The sequence below is a fragment of the Trichechus manatus genome, unplaced genomic scaffold, assembly GCF_000243295.1.
Source record: "Trichechus manatus latirostris isolate Lorelei unplaced genomic scaffold, TriManLat1.0 scaffold00088, whole genome shotgun sequence".
Lineage (NCBI taxonomy): Eukaryota > Metazoa > Chordata > Mammalia > Sirenia > Trichechidae > Trichechus > Trichechus manatus.
Window position 1 is genome coordinate 3,847,527 of NW_004444024.1, and position 21,149 is coordinate 3,868,675.

Here is a 21,149-nt window from a genome sequence, read left to right on the forward strand (position 1 = left end):
AAAATCAAGTGGCAAGGCTCACTGAAGTATTATAATTTTCTCAGTTTCTACTCTAACGTTCCCATGCTCCAGACATTTTCATGACCACTGCTATTTCCTACAAAGGGATAGGGATGAGGGAGGAAAGATGTAAGAAGGCAAAGTTCATAATCCTATCATCTCTCTTATTTCCAGAGGCAGTGTGGAATAGTAGAAACATTATGATCTTAGAGTCAGAGAACCCCTGGAATTAGGGCTGGTGTTAGGGTGACCTTGGGTAAGTTACTTTTAACTCTTTGGACCTCAAATGCATCACGTAGAAAATGGGGATAATATCTACTACAAATAAAACAGGGCCTTACAGTTTGCACTCCTGTACTTTTTCACAGAGGCTTCATCTTATTCCTCCTAGTGTTATTTTCCCTTAAGCAAGAGGTTTTAAAATTTTAAAGTTTAAAGATTTTCTCATTAATTAAAAAAAATCTTACTGTAGTTAACCTATTTTTGCAATTGCCTTAACTTCTATTCAGAATAAGATGAGATACATATAAAGAGATGAATACAATATAACTATCCCATTTACTTGACAGAAGGCTTGAAAGTATTTTGTAAACTGTAAAATGTTACACATTTTCCCTCGTTCCTATATGTCATTTTTACCTGAGGGACTCATAAAATCTCTGTTCCAGTGCCTTCCTCTTTCCATCCTGGACCTATTCATGTTTCATGCTAATGTGTGACAACATGTTCAGTAATTTATATTTTGAATTTTCTTTTCTTTTAAATGAAGTATGCATACAAAAGACTACACGTAATTTAAATAATAATGATAAAATACCTAACACCAGCTTAAGAAATAAACATGCTTTCTCCAAGTTTTTAGACAGAGCACATATCCTTGTGAACTAATGTTTGATCTCCTCTCATCATTTTCTAAAAAAATATTTTGTGCTCATGTCTGCAGCTGGGCCATCATTTATGAGATTCACCTCATCGGTCTCCTATCCAAATCCTACCTTCTTTATGGCTTTTTTCCTAACTATAATCATGAAATTTGGTTGCTGGCACACTTGGCATTTAATCTCTTCAATTTACTGATAGGAAAATTAAAGCCCAAGAAAATGAAGTGGCTTACTCAAAGTCAGGCAGCAAGTGCACAGCAGAAGCAGGATCCTGGTTTCCTAATAATTTATGATCAATTTAGCCTATATTAATCTCCTCGAATATTCATATGGAACTTACCGTATATAATCAATAATTGGGCATTTAATTATATACTATCTGACATTGTTCGTTACTGTTTCATGAATGTTAGTTTTGTTTTTTCAAGTAATCTGGAAGTTCCTTTTCGGTAGGGATTATATCTTAAATCTCTGTATCCTCCAGCGCCCAAGACTTCACATTTTTATAAGACTTGTACCTACAAGATGCCAGGTACTGGACCAATCACTTTACATTTTTTTATTTTATCTTTGCAAAAATTCCTGCCAGGTAAGTGTTATTATCCCTATTTAACAAATAGAAAACTGAGACTCCAAGACCTTAAGGAACCTCCCAGCATGGCATTGCCATCCAATCCTGGAGCCAGAGTTCATATTCAACAGTTTGACTTCAAAGAACATGTGTGCCCATTCAACCAGGTTGCTTCTTTGTGAAAAAACCTAGAAGGTGAAAGGGTAGTTGTTGGATACTATTTTACAGATAAGGAAAGAGGGTCAGAAATGCGAAGGGACTTTCCCAAAATCCCACAGCTGGTAACAGCAATGTTAATGTTCAGATGTCAAGTCCAGTGCATCATTTATGATACCACAAAATTCTCAAATAAATGTCTGACTTGTTGATTATCATATGAATAGATATCTTCTCTTACTGAAGAATTGCTAATTACTCTTCATTTTTAGTTTTTAAAATTATACAAAAGTACCACCCAAGGATTTAAGTTTTAGGTTTATAGTACAACAATGTAAACTTAATACTCCCTTAATCACCACTATTGGTTAACTGTGGGCAACAGAATATGGCTAATCAAACAGTAGAGACCTAAGTCCATGAATCTTCTTTAAAAGATCTGATAAAGGCAAACGGTTGGCATAAAAATGAAGTGAAATATTCCCTGTAGCTATCAGTTAACAATAAAAAGCTGGAAAAAATATGTTGCAAAAAAAAGAATAAACAACTGATGGCAAACCAAAGAAGAATAGAGGAGAGAGTATTTGCTTTATTTCATTGCTATTTTTTCTCCATCCTGTCTCTAGAATTGCCTTCTCTTACCCATTGCTTAGTTCAGACCCTTATTATATCTTACTCAGATTAGTGCAATAACCTAAATAGTCTTTTTGCCTTCAGTCTTTTCCCTCCAATCCACCTGAAAGTCACACTAACCTTCCTAAAACGCAGGTCTGAGTAGGTCATTTTTAAAATAAAACATAGTTAGTGACTCTTTGCTGGGTATAGAGTAAAGTCCAAAATCCTTAGCTTGGCAACTGGAGTCCTCCCAAATATGGTGCCAAGTTTATTTTCCAATTTAATCTTGCCTTATCTCCCTCCACAGGCACTACACTTCAGTCATTAAACTACTCATTGCTCCCAGAACACGCTTCATACTTCCATATCTCCAAGTCTCTGCTCAGCCTAGAATACTCTGTTCTTTTTCTGAGGCCCAGATTAAATGGAACCTCCCCCATGAAGCCTCGTGATCTTAATTTTGGGAATGGATAGCTCAGTCCTCTACGTTCACAATAGTTTATTTGACTCTTACAGTAAGCAAAATTCTCACAGCATGTCATCTATACTGTTTTAATAGCACTTACCACTTTCTACTCATTATTAACTGAACTTCTCTGTGAACTTGGTATTAGATACTTCTCATTTTTTCTGATTCGTTTTCGAAAACTCCACAGTGCCTACCGTGCGACTAGCACATAGTAAGTATTCAATATGTATTTGTTGAACGACTGAATTACAGCATTTTGTTGTCATTGTTCTTTATATTTTAATTTGATGTTTTCAAAAAATTTTTCTTGATAGGCTACTCAAGGACAGGTTAGTTTTTATTCATCTTTGACTCTCCATTATTCCTGGCCCAACAATGTTTACATGACATATGCTTAATTTTTACTGACTCAAACAAGTATGATTTGATAAATAACCCCACTATCCAAAATGTGTTTATGTGAACACTTGACCTGGATGAAGAAATAACACAGTACCCTTGGAATACTTTCTTTATACAGAAATGAAATCTTGGCCTTCTGGATCCTTACAGAGGGATCCTTCTCTTCTCTGAAAACATATATTACTAACTCACTACACCACTCAGTTGGCACCTAGCATGTATTATCTTGTACTGTCAGTAAAGTTTATATCTGCAGTCTCTTTCCTCAGGTATAATGTAAGCCAAAAGCAGAAATTACACTTATTACCTGAAGAAGCATGGTTTAATGAAAGGAGCATGAGTTTTGGTGTCTCAAGTCCTAGTTCTGCCATTTATCAACCATGTGACTTAGAAAGTATTCACTTCTTCTCTCTGAATCTCAGTTTCACTGTCTATACAACAGAGAAAAGATCTATCTTGCAGGGTTACTGTAAGGATTAGAAATAATATGTATAAACTGTTAGCACATGGTATATACTCAATAAAACGGTGGTTATTTAAAACCTCTTTGACTCTTCAGCAATTAGCAATGCCCAGGACATACTAGGTACACAGTAACACTTATTGCTAACAACATAACCACATGCTTATTAGACCTGCAGGTAAAATAATAAGACAAAAACATACCTGTTAGATAAGAGGTAAACTGCTTCGGACCACAGCGAATAGCATAACGTGTGGTTGTTCTCACAGCTTTTGGCTCAGGCTGCAAAGCATCCCGAGGACAAAAGAGGGTTCCATCTGATGTTTCTCCCCACCATCTTACTCGGACAAGTACACAAGTGGGAGGCTTTGCAATCTTCCATATGATTTTATTAATAGTAAGTTTCAGAAAGCAGCGTAGCTGGCCTTCAACCAGAGGTGGTAGACTTGTTGATGGAGAAATGTCACTCAAACCTGTGGAATAATCCAAGAACTCCGAGTCAAAACTTAGACTAAATACAAAAAACATGACTGCAAAACAACCAACCAAAAAACACTTTAGTTCCTACAGAGAGAAGGCTACTCCAATCAATGACAAGTAACTAGCAAACCAGGTCATGAAATAACCTATCTGGTCATTTAAGCCACCCTGATTGTTGCTGTTAGTTGCCACTGAGTTGATTCCAACTCATGGTGACCAAGTGTGCAGAGTAGAACTCCTCCATAGGGTTTTCAAGGGTGTGACCTCTCAGAAGACAGGCCTTACACTTTCAAGGTGCCTCTGGGTGGGTTTTAACCACCAATCTTTTGGTTAGTAGTTTAGTGAATAACCATTTGAGCTACCTAAGGACTCTAGCCACCCTGATAACCAATTAGTATTTACTTTTTGAGTCAGGTTATTCTAAGTAACGGACATATCAAATTAAGACATACCAATAGAAACTTCTCTTTAATTTAAAGATACTATTTTAAAAATACAAATATAATGATACAGGTTTTTAAAATCTCAGAAGTAGTTGAAATTTTTCCCCAAATACTGATGTTTTGCTTAAGGCAACATCCATAGTTTTTAAGATATGTATTATTTTTACCTAATTCACTTATTTAAAAAACCATGAACATAAAAGAGCAGCAACTCCCGTCACCAAACTCCCAAACAATTTAGTGTATACCACACAATTCAACATTTCAATAAAGACCATTTTAAACTGTGTCTTGTCTCTCCTACCATATCATAAAGTCAAGGAAGACAGAGACTATCATCTTTAGATTCTGTCACTACTTTTTAGCACATTGCTGGATTCACAATATTTATTGGCTTTCAGAAAGATAATAAAATGAGGCAATTAGTCATGACTTTCTATAAAGCTTTGCTTTAATGACCTCAATTGTCTTCCATTCACAGTACCATTTCACCATTTGACTTTGACTTTTCCTTTGAAGAATGGCCATGCCTCACAAGAAGAAAATAAACCAGAATCTAACAGATCAGGAATCTATACAAATAATTCTTTGGACTTCTAAAGCAAATATCTTTACTGCCCTTTATAATGGAAAAAGCCCCACCATAATCTTTATGGAGCCCTGGTGGCATAGTGCTTAAGAGCTTCGCTGCTAACCAAAATGTCAGCAGTTCAAATCCATCAGCCGCTCCTTGGAAACCCTATGGGGCAGTTCTACTCTGTCCTATAGGGTTGCTATGAGTCGGAACCGACGCAACGGCACCTAACAACAACAACATAATCTTTATGGATAATTAATTTCAATATAAAAATTATACACAGATGTGTACACGTGCATTACTGTATATGCCTCTGTTATAGCAAGAAAGACATTATTTTCTATACTATAGTTGTTATTTCTACTTTGATTTTTCTCTTACCAATCAAACGTGCTTGACTGATTTGACAAAGGGAGCACTGCCACTGAAAACCTCCATGACTCTGTCTCAGATCCTCCCATCATATTTGGCAGGAAAAGCACTGCTTCAGAACTGCCTTAAACCAAACCAAACCCATTAACGTTGAGTTGATTCTGACTCACTGAGACCCTATAGGACAGAGTAGAACTGCCTCCTAGAGTTTCCAAGGAGCAGCTGGTGGATTTGAACTGCCGACCTTTTGGTTAGCAGGCATAGCTCTTAACCACTACACCACCAAGGTTTCCTCAGAACTGCCTTAGTTATCTTTGAACAGCTTGGATAAGATTCTTTTTCCCATACAGTAGCTTCAGCCTTCAACCCAATGGCCTTAATGTACTATCACTGTTCCTAATACCCTTTCTTCTTATGCTATTCGCTGTGGTCCGAAGCAGTTTACCTCTTATCTAACAGGTATGTTTTTGTCTTATTATTTTATCTGCAGGTCTAATAAGCATGTGGTTACGTTGTTAGCAATAAGTGTTACTGTGTACCTAGTATGTCCTGGGCATTGCTAATTGCTGAAGAGTCAAAGAGGTTTTAAATAACCACCGTTTTATTGAGTATATACCATGTGCTAACAGTTTACACATATTATTTCTAATCCTTACAGTAACCCTTGTTGTTAGCTGCCATCAAGTTGATTCTGACTTATGATGAGCCCATGTGTGCAGGGTAGAACTGATCCACAGGGTTTTTTAAGGCTGTGATCTTTTTGGAAGCAGATGGTAAGGCCTGTCTCATGAAGTGCTTCTGGGTGGGCTGCAACCACCAACCTTTCAGCTAGCAGTTGAACACTTAACGATTTGCACCACCCAGGGGCTCCTAACGTGCCCATAATATAAAAAAAGGCACTTTTTTTTCTTGAAGGCAACCCTAGAGAGATCCAATTTCCAGTTTTCTGACCCACCCTGGGTTCCTAACGTGATTGTTCTCACTACAGCTAACGCATTCCTACCCTTTTGGCCATCTTGTTTCTCCATCAGTATCCTAACCTAATGAGCCCCTCTAGCATCACTGCCGCCTGCCCTCTAACCCTCTCCTTCCTAGCCACCTCATCTCCTTCAGAATATCCTCATGCCTTCACTCCCACTCCAATCCTACCACACCTTGTCACTACCTGGTTGCCATAAAGTGCAACCCAACTCATTGAGACCCTATTTTTTCACCTCATCACTACCCACTCTTCTCTCCCTCTCTTCCACAACTGTTTCCCAACTCCAGCTAGTAGGCCTCACTTGCTTCATTCATTCAACTAACATTTACTGAATCCTCCTTTGTGCTAGTTCTTGCCCACTGACATACTCACCTCTCCAACTTATATTTCCTCTGACCCCCTGAGGACCTCCAAAGTTATTACCCTTCTATACATCTACACACACACACACACACACACACACACACACACACAGCCCACTGACATACTCACCTCTCCAAATTATATTTCCTCTGGCCCCGTGAGGACCTCCAAAGTTATTACCCTTCTACACATCTACACACTACACACACACACAGCCCACTGACATACTCACCTCTCCAAATTTTATTTCCTCTGGCCCCCTGAGGACCTCCAAAGTTATTACCCTTCTACACATCTACACACACACACACACACACGACACACACACGTTTAACTGTTATCAAAAACACTCCTGGAATTTTTTGTTCCCCTCCCCTAAAGAGGTCCTACTTGTACCTTTTTAGCCCTCATCAGCCCACTCGTTCCCGTTTTTCGCCCCGCACCCCAGTGCCTATTTCTTTTTATTCTCCTTCTGACTCCCTAGTTATTCTCTCTTCTTCGTTCCTTCTTTCTCTTACATCCTGCTCCTTGCCCAAAGCCCGCTCGGTTACGCTTTCCTCAGCCTTTAGTCGCTCAGGTTACCTCTCTTTTTGCGGCCACGGCCGCCCCCAGGTCCCTGGCCTTTTCGTTGTTTCATGACGAGCCCGAGCTCTTTTTCACCAACTTAGCTCCGGACCCCGCACCATGTCCTATCCTCCCGCCATCCCTGCTCACGGCACCAGCGTTCCCCGGCAACCGGCGCCGCTGGGCAACCTGGGAGGAAGGAAGAGGCGACTCCTCCTTTAACAGTTTCTGGGAAGCCGTGAGGAAGGAAAGCGCCAAGACTCCTTCCCGGCAACAGACTACAACACCCAGGATGCTTTGCTATGCTACCTCGGCGGGATTGGAGGCGGTCCCCTCCCGCTGCGCAAGCGCGAAGGGCTAGGCCCTTAGATGACTCCATTGCCCAGGGTGCATTGCATTTAGGAGAGCTCCTCTTTCCGGCGAGAGTCGTCGAGTTCTCCACTTGGGGTTTGAGCTGTCCGCAGACTCCGTTACCCAGCTTCCTTTGTGGGAGTGCTGTTGCGCACTTCCGGTGGAGACGCTACGGAGAGGGGGTGGAGTTTGCGGAGCCGGTGGGCGGTAGGCGGTGCTGCCGGTAGCTGAGGGCTGTCTAAAGGCAACAGGGCGTCGCTAGGGAGTCATCTGTAACCGGTTGGGCCACACTTAGCGTGGGACGAAGCTTTGGCTGCTGTTTGACTACGTGCGGACTCGCTTTCATGTCGGCCCTCGAGAAGAGCTTGCACCTCGGTCGCCTGCCCTCTCGCCCTCCCCTACCCGGCAGCGGGGGCAGTCAGAGCGGAGCCAAGATGCGAATGGGGTACGTGACCCATACCCCTTCTCCCTAGAGGCCAGGCCCCGGCCATTGGAGAATGGCGTTTCTGAGCGTTTAGAGCGGCACGGGAGGAGAGACTAAGGATAGGGGAAAACGCTAGTAGCGGCCTGGCAGAGGTTTGGATGGAGTAGAAGGCAGATCTGAGGGACTAGAGGAGTCGCCAGGTCAATGGAAATTGGAGGACACCATCAGAGAGAGGCTTGAAGGAAAAATTAGGGGAATAGCGATGTTGAAGGGAAAGAGAATGAGGCAAAGATTAGGGAAACTGAGAAGATAATTTAAGGGTTGTGGGAGGCACCTCCAAAGGAAGGAATGAAAGAGGTATGAGGAATGGGATAGAGCCGTGACAGAGGTGGGGGGAAATCTGCCAGGGACTGTTGAAGAAAATAGGGAATGACTGAGAGAAAAGTTGAGAGGAATTGGGGGAACAACTAGGGAAAGGCTTGAGAGTAGTAAGAAGGCTGTGAGAACTAGATCTTAGAAAAGCTAAGCGGAGTAGGGAACACCTGAGGCAGGGTTGGGGAAGGAAAAAGGAGAGAGCTCAGGAGCAGAAGGTTCTAGACAGAGTTCTCAGAGGTGTAAGAGACAGATTCAGGGAGTGAGGGGTAACTAAGAGATTAGGTCTCTTAAGGGTGAACTGAAGAAAGCTTGGCGAATAGGCCTAAGGAAGGATAGAGAATATAGCCAGGAAGATTGTTAAGGGTAATAGGAATGTTTTTGAGAAGCTGGAGTGATAAGGGAAGGAGTGATGAGGGAGAGGTCTGAGGAGTTTAGAGAGTGACTGTGGGCCCCTAGGGATTGAGAAATGACTAAGAATAGGGTTTAGTGAATGAAAATGATGCAGAGGCAAGGTCTGGGAAACTTTAAGAGAATGATTTGAACAGTTGATTTTTGCTGGACAAATAGGTTTGAGGGAAGCTACGTACTGGCCTTATAATTGTCAGAGAAGTCATGAAGCATTGGGAGTAGCCACTTATAAGAAAATATTTGGGAAAAACAGTTTGATTGGAAGGGGTGGAGCCATGCGGAAGGGATAGGCTTTGGAATTTAGGTCGTTGAATGACTTGTGCCAGGTTTGGGGATACTTAAGCAACAGAAAGAAGTAGTATAGTGAATTGAAGATGGGAGAGGCAATTGCTGGAAAGCAAAGGTAATTGAATAATTAGTTGGGATTGAGGGATGTTTGTAGTGTCAGAATTCTGGGGACAAGTGACTGTAGAAAAGGGGTAGGAAGGATACGTAAGTATAAAGTAGTCAAAAATGTGTGTTTGGGACTCCAGAGATGGGTTGGTTGATATTCTGAAAATGAAGACTCGTGAAGAGAAACCATAGGTTCTGAAGAAGTAATACTTTACAAAAACTGATCAAAAATGAAATGAGAATGAGAGATTGAGTACTGTGAAATTAGGTCCTAGGAATGAAGGGAAAGGAGAATCCTATAAATTAAAACAATGGGGCAGAGGCATTGTGGGAATGGTTGGAGAAACCAGGGAAGGAAACTAAGAATTGAAGTGGTGACCTAACTGTGATGTACAGTACAAGAAATGAGAGAACTTTGATAGAAGGAGATAGATTGATGGATGCGCAATAGAAGGAGGTGTGTTAGAAGGTTACATAAAAGGTAAAATGAGGATTGTTTTGGCTTTAGAAGAAAGAAAGGTAGGACTATAACATGAATAAAGAGAATCTGGAAACTGACTCATAACAGATTATTTGGGAGAATTAATCTGGGGTATAAAATTAATGTAACATTTATTGTTGGTTTGTATCTTAGTTATTTCCTTTCTTAAAATTTCCTCTTTCAGTACACCAGCACTCTCTGTGTAAATATATAAAAATATTAAAAAAAAAAAAAAAACTATACATACTTTGTTGTTGTTAGGTGCTGTTAAGTCGGTTCTGACTCATAGTGACCCTATAGGGCAGGGTGGAACTGCCCCAGAGGGTGTCCAGGGAGCGGCTAGGTGGATTTGAACTTCCAACCTTTTAGTTAGCCGCTGAGCTCTTAACCACTATGCCATGAAGGCTCTGTGTTTTAGGTAAGTGTAGTTAGAGCTCAGCTTCTCACCTTGTCAAAACTAGTTCTCTGAAGAGGAAGAACTGGAGGGAAAATACCGCGAGAAAATAAAGGAGAAATCTACTAAATTAGAAGATTGTATAGTTGTTAGTAACTTAACTTTTTTAGTAACTTGTGCTTTTTAAATAGATGCTTTCAGCTTCGTGATTTAGGTTAACTGCTTATCTTGAAAAATAAAGTTCTTTAGGGAGATGCTTTTTTATCATAGTATTGGGAAGAGGAGAGCATTGTTTTACCTATGTGGGTGAATTTTATGTGATCTTCAAGTGGTTTATTTTCCTATATTTTTGCTTTCTGCTTCCTTTTGGTACACTGGAAAGGCCTCACCTAAGTCTAATGTTAGTGATAGGACGGACTATCTTCTCCCTTAGGATCATAAAGCTAGATGAGAGTTTAGGAGTGATCTCATCTCACTGCTTCATTTTATAGTTGAGGAAACTGAGGCCGGATAATTCTGTATTCTGTGAGGCAAGCTAGAGCAGGAGGTATTTTCTCTTGATAAATGAAAAAATTGAGGCTCAATTTTTCCTGCTCTTAGGTAGCCTAGGAACTTAGTTGTAGGGCCACTAAGGACTAGGGTGTCTTGACTCTGAGACCTATTGTGTTTTTTGGATTCATAGTTGTTATCCTGGAAATACTTAATTTGAGTTGTATAGCTTATTCCTTTGCAAATACTCTAGGATTCAATCTTTCTTTTTCCTCAGTGCTGATTTATGAAGTGTCACTTCCACAGATTTCAAAGCATCCCTCTTCATATCTCCTTCTACTCACTTTCTTTTTTCTTATCCCTGCCCCATTCCCACTTCCTCATCTATCTCTTACTCTCAAGAGAGCATATTCCCTTGATCATCTCTCTTGTTTGACTTACTCTTTCAGCTGTTTTTCATGATCTCTTGCTTTCAATTTTACTAAACTTTATTTAAGTGTGTTTCAATGTTCAGGGTGGTTTTGAGTTTATAATTTTTCTTGAGTTTTCATAATTTACATTACTCAGTTGGGTTTAGTAATTCCAGAGTATTGCTGGATAATGCAATGATAGCTGTTACTTTTTTTTTTGGATACATACTATAGGCTAGGCATTATACATTGTAGGAGTAACTTTATGTACATTATTTAATCTGCCCACAATCCTGCAAGTTAGATATTTTCCTGCATTTACAGGCGGGGAAGTTTAGACTAAAAGATTAAAGGTCACTCAACTAGTATGCAGCAGAGCCAGGATTCAGTGTAGGTTTAGTCTCTAGAATCCATTCCCTTTTCAGTACACCACTTTCTCTTGAAATGAGAAAATGAAATCTTGGTTTCATTGTTCTTGGTAGATGCCAGTAGAAGTTGCCAAAAAATGATTTTTGGACTTTTTTGGGGGTTCCTACTTGCTTTGCATCCCGGGGGCACTTGAGAGGAATATGTTTGAAAATCGCTGCTTAGTACATTTCATTACCATTAGAAAGACTAGAGAATATTAAACCCATTCTTTATTCGACACTTTTTTTTTTTTTTAATCATTAATACACGTAGTCCTAGAGTTAAGATGGGGCTCTATTCCTATGACTCCATAGTATGTCGGTTTTGACGTAAGTCGAATACTTTTTTTTTTTTTTAAGTTTTCATTATTATTTCCTTTTATTATCAGTATCTTTATAAATCCAATCTTTGTACATCTGTGAGTGAACATCTGATAATGATAACATCAGCAAATTATGTGCTGCAACATTGTACATAGTACATATTACCAATGATAAAATGTACAAAAAAAGCCGATGGTAAATGGGGTTCATTGTAACTTGAATATGATGTAAGTTAAGGACTACCTGTGCTACTTTTCTTTAGTGCTTTGTGTCTTACATTTCTCTAGTTCCTTAACTGACATGTATATATTAGTGCCTTTTTGTATTGTGTTAGGTGAACTAGGGCTTGTTTTTGTTGCTAGCTGCCGTGGCGTCTGCTTCCAACTCATGGCAGCCTCAGAGTAGAACTGCTTCATAGGGTTTTCTTGACTGTAATCTTTCTGGAAGCAGATCACCGGGCCTTTCTTCCACGGAACTGCTGGGTAGGTTTGAACCATCAGCCTTTAGATTAGCAGCCAATCCCAAACAAGTTGTGCCACCCAGGCTCCTAAACTATGGCAGGAGTTAGTATATTCTTTTAGTAAATGCAAAAACTGAGACTCAGATATTCAGTGACTTGCCTAAGATCACAAAATCATTAAGTGGCAGAAACAAGATGCAAACCCACTGTTTCATATTTTTTGTCTGTTGTTCTCCTTGCTATGCCTGGAAGTGAAGTGATATGGAAGCAGGCGATTGGTGTTTGAAATGATATAGATCTGAGTTTGGAGCCCAGTTTGAGTATTTACTTTTGGTCAAGTCTTTTAACCTCTTACAGTCTGATTTCATTTCTAAAATGAAGATACTTCTGCTTACCTTACAGTGCTCTGAGAATAAGATGATATACCAGAGGCACTTATGATTCCTGATACATAAGCTCTTGATGAATGATAACTGGAAGAAGTATTATATGTTGAGAACCGTGAGAAAGGTTTATTCTTTGTGAAGTACAAGCCTTTCTTTCAATTTCTTTGAATGTCAGCATTTTCCCCCCTCAAGCTATGTGTTTATTCATATCTGATAAGGTTGTCTTCTACTTAAATTTATTATGGATACCAGGGCTCTTAGGAAGGCTTTAATGAGCTTTTCACACAGATGGGAAAATAAAAGACAAAGTGTAATTATTTACTGAAGGTCATAGATTGAGTTGTTGAAAGAGTCAAATCTCACTATTTTTGTTTTGCTATCTTTTATTAAACAAATTTTTAATTGTTATAATTCACATACTACAAAATTCACCCTTTTAAAGTATACAGTTTAGTGAGTTTTAGTATATAGGTAGTCCCTGGCTTACGATGGGGTTCCGTTCCAAGGACTTCGTCATCCGTCGTCCGTTCTGACGTAAGTTGATTACCTCTTTTTTTTTTTTTTAGATTTCATTATACTGTCTTTAATTATCAGTATCTTTATAAATCCTATCTTTGTCTTTGAACATCTGCAGATGACCATCTGAGAATGGTAACATCAGCAAATTATGTGCAGCAACATTGTACGTAGTACATATTACTAACGTACAAAAAAAAAAAAAACAGACCGTCATTAACTGTGGTTTGTCGTAGCTAGAATCCATGGTAAATTAGGGACTATCAGTAATCACAGGGTTGTGCAGCTATCACCACTAATTCCAGAATGTATTCATCATCACAAAGAAGAAACCCCTTACCCTTTAGCAGTCAGTGCCATTCCTCTCTCCCCAGTGCCTGGCACCACTAATCTACTTTGTGCTTCTATGGAGTTGCCCATTTTGGCCATTTCATATAAATGGAATCCTACCATCTGTGGCCTTTTGTAGCTGGCTTCTTTCACTTAGCATAATATTTTCAAGGTTAATCCACGTTGTAGTACTTGTTATCAGTACATGTATCAGTACTTCATTCTTTTTTATGGCTGAATAATATTCCGTTATATGATATACCACATTTTGTTTATCCATTCATTCATCGGTTGATGAACATTTGGGTTGTTTCCGCCTTTTGCTGATGGTGAATAGTGCTGCTATGAACATTTGTGTACAAGTTTTTGTTTGAATACCTATTTTCAATTCTTTTGGTTATATACCTAGAGCCCTGGTGGCACAGTGGTTAAGAGCTCAGCTGCTAACCAAAAAGGTCAGCAGTTTGAATCCACCAGCTGCTCCTTAGAAACCCTATGGGGCAGTTCTGCTTTGTCCTGTAGGGTTGCTATGAGTCGGAATCGACTCAATGACAACGGGTTGGTTATATACCTAGGAGTGGAATAGCTGGATTATATTTATGTTTAACATTTGGAGGAACTGCCAGACTTTTCCAGAGTGGCTGCACCATTTTACATTCCCACCAGCAATAAATGAAAGTTCCGATTTCTCTACATCCTAGCTAAAATTTGTTATTACCTTATCTCTCTTTGTGAATATAGCCATCCTAATGGGCATGAAGTGGTGTCATACGGTTTTTGGTTTTCATTTCCCAGATGGCTGTTGATGTTAAGTGACTTTTCATATGCATATTGGCCATTTGTATATCTTTGTAGGAATGTTTATTTAGATTCTTTGCCCATTTTTAAATTGGGTTATTTATCTTTTTATTATTTCATTTTTAGAGTTCCTCATATATTCTAGATATAAGTCCTTATCTGATAAATGATTTACAAATATTTTCCTCCCGCTCTGTGGGTTGTCTTTTCACTTCTTGACAGTGTCCTTTGATGTACAAAAGTTTTAATTTTGATGAAGTCCAATTTACCTGTTTTTCTTTTCTTGCATGTGCTTTTGGTGTATATCTAAGAAGGCTTTGCCTAACCCAAAGTTACAAAGATTTGCACCTGTGTTTTCTTCTAAGCGTTTTATAGTTTTACTGCTTACATTTAGGTCTTTGATCCATTTTGAGTTAATTTTTGTGTTTGATGTGAGGTAGTGGTCTAACTTCATTCTTTCGTGTGTGGGTACCCCATTTTCCCAACATCATTTGTTGAAAAGACTCTTCTTTACCCCCATTGAATTGTTTTGGTGCCCTTGTTGAACTCAGTTGATGGTAAATGTGAGGATTTATTTCTCAACTCTCAACTCTGTTCAATTGGTCTGTATGTCTATCCTTATGCTGGTACCACACTGTCTTGATTACTATAGCTTTGTAGTAGGTTTTGAAATTGGGAAATGTGAATCCTCCAACTTTTTCAAGATTATTTTGACTACCTGGGTCTCTTGCATTTCCATATGAATTTTAGGATGAGCTCTTCCATATCTGGAAGACAAGACAATTGGAATTTTGGTAGAGATTGCATTGAATCTGTGGAGCCATTTGGGGAGTATTGCCATCTTAACAATATTAAGTTTTCCAGTCCATGGACATGGGATGTCTTTCTGTTTGTTTAGGCCTTCTTTAATTTCTTTCAACAATCTTGTGTAGTTTGCAGTGTACAAGTCTTATACTTCCTTTTATTCTTTTTAATGATATTATATATAAAATTGTTTAATTTTATTTTCAAATTGTTCATTACTAGTGTATAGAAATACCGTTGAGTTTTGTATATTGATTATCTGTCCTGCAACCTGGCTTGACTCATTTTTTAGTTCTAACAGTTTTTTTCTTGTGTGGATTCTTTAGAGTTTTTTATCTATAAGATCATGTCCTCTGCAAATAGAGAGAGACTTCCTTTTGAATCTGAAAGCCTTTTATTTTTCTCTTGCCTTACTGCCCTGGCTAGAACCTCCAGTTCACTGTTGAATAGAAGTGGTGAAAGCCAACATCCTTGTCTTATTGCTGGTCTTAGGGAGAAAGCATTCAATATTTCACCATTAAGTATAATGCTTACTGTGAGTTTTTCATAGATGCCCTTTATCAGATTGCAAAAGTTCCTTTCTATTCCTAGTTTGTTATGTGTTTTACTTTTTCTTCTGCTGTTAGTTTGTTTTAATCATGAAAGGGTGTTAGATGTTGTCACATGCTTTATCTGCATCTATTGTTATGATGATCATGTGGTTTTTGTTCTTTATTTGATCAGTATAGTGTATTACGTTGATTGGTTTTCATATGTTAAACCAACCTTGCATTCCTGGGATAAGTCCCACTTAGTCATGGTGAATAATCCTTTATATGTGCCAGTGGATTTGGTTTGCTAGTATTTTGTTGAGGATTTTTTACTGTATATTTATAAGAGATAGTGGTCTGTGGTTTTCTTTCATATATTTTTCTGGTTTTGATGTCAGGGCAATACTGGCCACATAGAATGAGTTATGACATGTTCTTATCACAGTGTTTTTGTTCCTGTTACTTGGGATAACCAATTTCTTTAGAACAGGAAGTGCTATTTGAATTCAACTTTACAATTTTCAGAAACTGCTCTTCTCAAGAGATGGTGAGGCAAAGAGAATAATCTTTCATGCACATACTGAGGCATCTTGGAAGAAAGGCCTGGTGATCTCCTTCCAAAAAATCAACCATTGAAAACCCTATGGAGCACAGTCCTACTCTGACACTCAGGGTATTGCCATGAGTCAGAATCAACTCAATGGCAACTGGTTCTGGTTTTATCCTTTTTCTATTAATATAGTTCATGGTTGTTGTGATAATACTTATAAAGCATCTAGCCTGTATACATGCCTGGCTTGTTTCATTTAATCCTTCTTATCCCCCTAATTAAACCAGCTTTTCCTTAAACATAAAAACCATGGTTCATAATAGTATAAAAACCACTTTTTGTTCAGTTTTCTGTGTTAATCCCTGAACTACAACATTATTAGCTGAATTTCGTTGCAGATGGCCTGTGGTTAAGTAGACCTGGGGAGGGGAGGGATACCCAGGGAACCTTCTAATACTTCATAGTACATTAATCAACAACCTACTTTATAAACCTATAATAGAAAATACAGACCCATCTTTAAGTTGGAGAATCTCTATAATGTTTTTTTCACTGAGTACTGGGAAATTGCAATCTTTTATTGGTAATTAAATAGCAGGTTTGTACCTTTGCCTCTTCTCTATCCAGGTCAATACTTAATAGGAATAGTACTTTGAAATTTTATAGCATTTGATTTATCAAAATCTTCACAACAAACATCTCTTCCTGAATCCTTTCCTGGCCCGATTCTACCCCTGTGTGTGTCCCAAGTAAGATTAGATGTTTCATCTATGACTGCTCATGGCACACTAGGCTTATTTCTGTCATAACTGTAGTGTAAAGTGACTGTTCACTTACCTATTTTCCCCCAGGCATGAGCTACTTGAGGGCAAGGACCAAGTTTTATTCATCGATGGGGACCTCTGGCCTACTGATTTCCCTAGTGCCCAGCAGGCGTATTCAGAACCTGGCATAGAGGGCATACTCAAGTGTCTCTTTAATTGGTTTGGAATTAAATTAGTTGCTTATATAAGCAAATTGTGACTAGAAAGAGGCTTTAAAATAATTGCTCTAAAGATATTTGTTGTTTGTCTACAAACTATGTCTTTTATTCTAATCATGGGCATGCAAGTGAGTCTGGGGAGGGGATTGTATGGCTATTAGTTCTGAAAAATACTTCATTAGAGGCTTCTATATGGACTTCATTGGCTTTAAACTTTAACCCTAAACCTGCTTGTTTTTGTCCTGTTGTGTCACTGTCTAGGCATAATTGTAGCTTACATAAGGTCTGATTGCTGGGTAATGCCACACACATTGATTTTAAGGGTGAGCAGCTACAATTAGCCCTTATAAAACTTCAAAAAGCCTTGCATTCTGTCTTCTTTCTTGCTTTATTAATGATGCCTCAGTGGCTGTGTTTTTGTTTGAACTGAGATCATTTTAGAAAAGTTATCATTAATCTTTTTTTCTCTTCACTTTTAGCGTTTTTGGGAAAGAAAGTATTAATTATGCTATTGTCATGTTGGGTGGGTGGTGGAAATAAAATTTAGAGAGTTTTTTTTTCTAATTTAGGCAAAGCAGAATTCTTTACTATCAGAGGTATAAGATTGCAGCTCTTCTTCATGTGCAGGGCAGTCTGTCTTTATCTATCCACTTAAAGCAAAGCCTATTTTTGTTTGGTTTATCTCAGTAGATTGAAAGCTCCTATGGATTAGGTATTTTATCTGAAAATGATGTTAAGTAAGTTCAGTTTTTATTTGAAACCACATCATATGTTGGGCTGTAAGTATCCTGTTCTGTCTACAGCAAGACATTATGTGAAATGCTGCTTTTTCTGTTTACGGATTATGTGATGCCCAGTTATGAGATAATTAACATATGTCATGGTTTGAATTATATCCCCCAAAAAATGTATGTATCAATTTGGCTAGGCCATGATTCCCAGTGTTGTGTGGTTGTCCTCCATTTTGTGATTGTAATTTTACATTAAAGAGGATTAGGGTGGGATTGTAACACCACCCTAACCCAGGTCACATCCCTGATCCAAGGTAAAGGGAGTTTCCCTGGGGTGTGGCCCGCACCACCTTTTATCTCTTGTAAGAGACAAAAGGAAAGGGAAGCAAGTGGAGAATTGGAGGACCTCATACCATCAAGAAAGCAGTGCTGGGAGCAGAGCACGTCGTTTGGACCGGCATCCCTGCGCAGAGAAGCTCCTAGTCCGGGGGAACACTGATGAGAAGGCCGAGAGAGAGGAAGTCTTCCCCTGGAGCTGCCACCCTGAATTTGGACTTTTAGTCTACTTTACTGTAAGGAAATAAACTTCACTTTGTTAAAACCATCCACTTGTGGTATTTCTGTTATAGCAGCACTAGATGACTAAGACAACATACTAACCAATAGCCAACACAAAAAAGTAATAGGAATACAAGCACATGGTGAATTAGTATTTAATAAATTGGAACTCTTTAAAAGGACTTCCTGTGTTCTCTGTGAACGGCATCAGATAAACTTAAGAATAGTCTTTGATTCTTCGTTCACACTCCATCCTCCTGCTCCCTTCCAGCAATATCACTGCTGCTGTAACCACCCTCCACCCCACTCTGTCTCAACCTGGACCTCTCCTAGTCTGTCCTCCACAAAGCTACCAGAGAGATCTTAAAATGTAAACTTGATTATGTCACACCCAACTTGAAATCTTTCAATGATTCTCCATAACTGTTAGGAAAAAGTCCAAACTTCTTAGCATAATATAGTGCTCATCAGCTGAGAGCATTCATAATATGATATGCTAAGATTTATTATTGACTGAGTATATATAATACAGTCTGTAACATTAGTGCTGATTGCCATATCTCTTGGAGCATGTAAATATAATTATGGTGTGTGTAATGGGTTTTTTATATACGTATTTTAAAAACCCGGTCACCAGTTTTTTCTGGATCTCTAGGATGGCTTAGATAAACATCTTCTGTGTTTCCATAGTACCTTAGACTTATCTTTATTGCAGTTCATTTTCTTAACCTGATTCTGCTACTAGACTTTTAAGTTTCTCAAAGGCAGGGACCTTATCTTTTTCAGCTTTGTTTCAAGGGGTTAGCATTGTACATGGCATGTTGAAGATAGACTTTTTTGTCATTGCTGTTGTTGAGAATATACACAGCAAAACATACACCAATTCAACAGTTTCTACATGTTCAATTCAGTGACATTGATTACATTCTTTGAGTTGTGCAACCCTTCATACCCCTCCTTTTTGAGTTGCTTCTCTCCCATTAACATAAACTCACTGCCCCCTAAGGTTCCTAGTAGATAGGCTCTTAATAAATGTTTGTTGAATAAAGAAAATAATCAAAACTGAAACCAACCGTTCTGTGATACACAAACATTCTTTCTTTTAGAAACAACATTTTCTAAATTCTGGTACTGATGTTTTCTTTCTTTTTTTAAGTTGAGATTTAATTCACATACTGCAAAATTTACCCTTTTAGAATGTACAATTCACTGGGTTTCTTATATTCACAAAGTTGTGAAACCTTCACCACTAATTCCAGAACATTTTCATCACACCAAAAAGAAACTCTGTACCCATTAGCAGTCATTCCCTAATCCCCCATCCAGCTCCTGGCATCTACTAATATACTTTCTCTTTGCCTATTCAGGACATTTTATATAATTAGAATCATACAACATGTGGCTTTTTGTGACTGGCTTCTTTCATTTAGTATATTTTCAAAGTTTATCCATGTTATAACATGTTATCAGTACTTCATTCCTTTTATTGGCTGAATAATATTCCATTGTATGGATATTGGTACTGAGTTTTACATACACCAATCCTGGAAGTATGCTTTCCTTTCATGGTTTCTATACTTTATAACTGGAAACATCTTTATATCACTTTCATTTTTCCCTTTGTTTCCTAAGTCTTTTTGTCTCCTCTTTTTGAAGCAACACAATACAAAGAATTTTTTTCCCCTGAACCTCTTGAGAGTGAATTGCTGACCAGATGTCCCATTTACCCCCAAATACTTTTAGCGTGTATTTCCTACAAAGACATTCACTTACATAATCACAATATAATCACCATCAAAGTCACGGAATTAACACTAAGACGTTATTATCAGATAATCCTCAGACCCCATTCAAGTTTGACCAATTGTCCCAAAAATGTCTTTTGTAGAAAATGAATCCAATTTAGAATCACGTGTTGCTTTTAGTTGCCATGTCTTCAGTATTTACTAAAAGCCAAGTCTTTCCTGACTTTTATGACCTTGACACTTTGGAAGTTACCAGCCGATCATTTTTTAGAAGGTCCCTCAGTTAGGTCTCTAATGTGTCCTCATGATTAGATTCAGATCATACATCCTTGGCAGGAATGTCTCAGAATAATGCTTCATTTTTCTCACTGAATTCTGTCAGGTGGTGCAGGATTTCAGTTCGTCCCGTTACTGATTTAGGTAGTGTTCATTAGGCTTCTCCTTTGTAAAGTTACTTTTTTCCCTTTTTCAATTGATAAATACAGTATTTTGTGGGGAGGTACTTTGAAACTATCCAACTTGTGATTTATTCATTTATTTATATCTATATTGACTGGTGGTTTTTTTATTCAGTGGGTTATAACTAGTTACTATCATTTATTTTGATGCTGAAGTTGTCCTCAGTTTAGTTAGTGAGAGCCCTTCAAGGTGGACTTCTAGGTCCTTCTGACATGTCTCCATCATTCTCTGATCACTTTCACGCTTTTTGTCACAATATGTTCCAGGCTCGTCTTCTACTTTTCTTGATCAACCCCTAGAATCAGCTCTTGTAGTGGAAAATGATATTTAGAAGTCAAAATCTGAGCACTAGGGATGTACCTTGCTACTGAATTGTTGCTGCCCCATGCCCTCTCAGTGAAATATACATCTACATGTATATCAGATATATACATTTATTTGATATATTTATATAGATATCTATATTTATATAGAGTCTTTGGGTAGGGCAAATGGTTTTATATATA

At 38.4% G+C, this 21,149-nt stretch overlaps 2 protein-coding genes across 2 annotated transcripts in view; one reads left to right on the forward strand and one right to left on the reverse strand.

Annotated features, from left to right (window-relative positions):
• The window catches only part of C2CD3 (C2 domain containing 3 centriole elongation regulator), a 192,575-nt gene extending 184,938 nt beyond the window's left edge, over positions 1-7,637 (reverse strand). The window contains exons 1-2 of the mRNA XM_004381960.3: positions 7,357-7,637; positions 3,761-4,030 (exon numbers count right to left, since the gene is read on the reverse strand). Of these exons, the coding sequence (XP_004382017.1) occupies positions 3,761-4,030; positions 7,357-7,411 (325 nt within the window). The 5' untranslated portion in view covers positions 7,412-7,637. The remainder of the gene's footprint in view (positions 1-3,760; positions 4,031-7,356) is intronic.
• Positions 7,638-7,679: 42 nt separating this feature from the next.
• The window catches only part of PPME1 (protein phosphatase methylesterase 1), a 59,264-nt gene continuing 45,794 nt past the window's right edge, over positions 7,680-21,149 (forward strand). Inside the window, exon 1 of the mRNA XM_004381962.1 lies at positions 7,680-8,134. Coding sequence (XP_004382019.1) covers positions 8,034-8,134 — 101 coding nt within the window. The 5' untranslated portion in view covers positions 7,680-8,033. The remainder of the gene's footprint in view (positions 8,135-21,149) is intronic.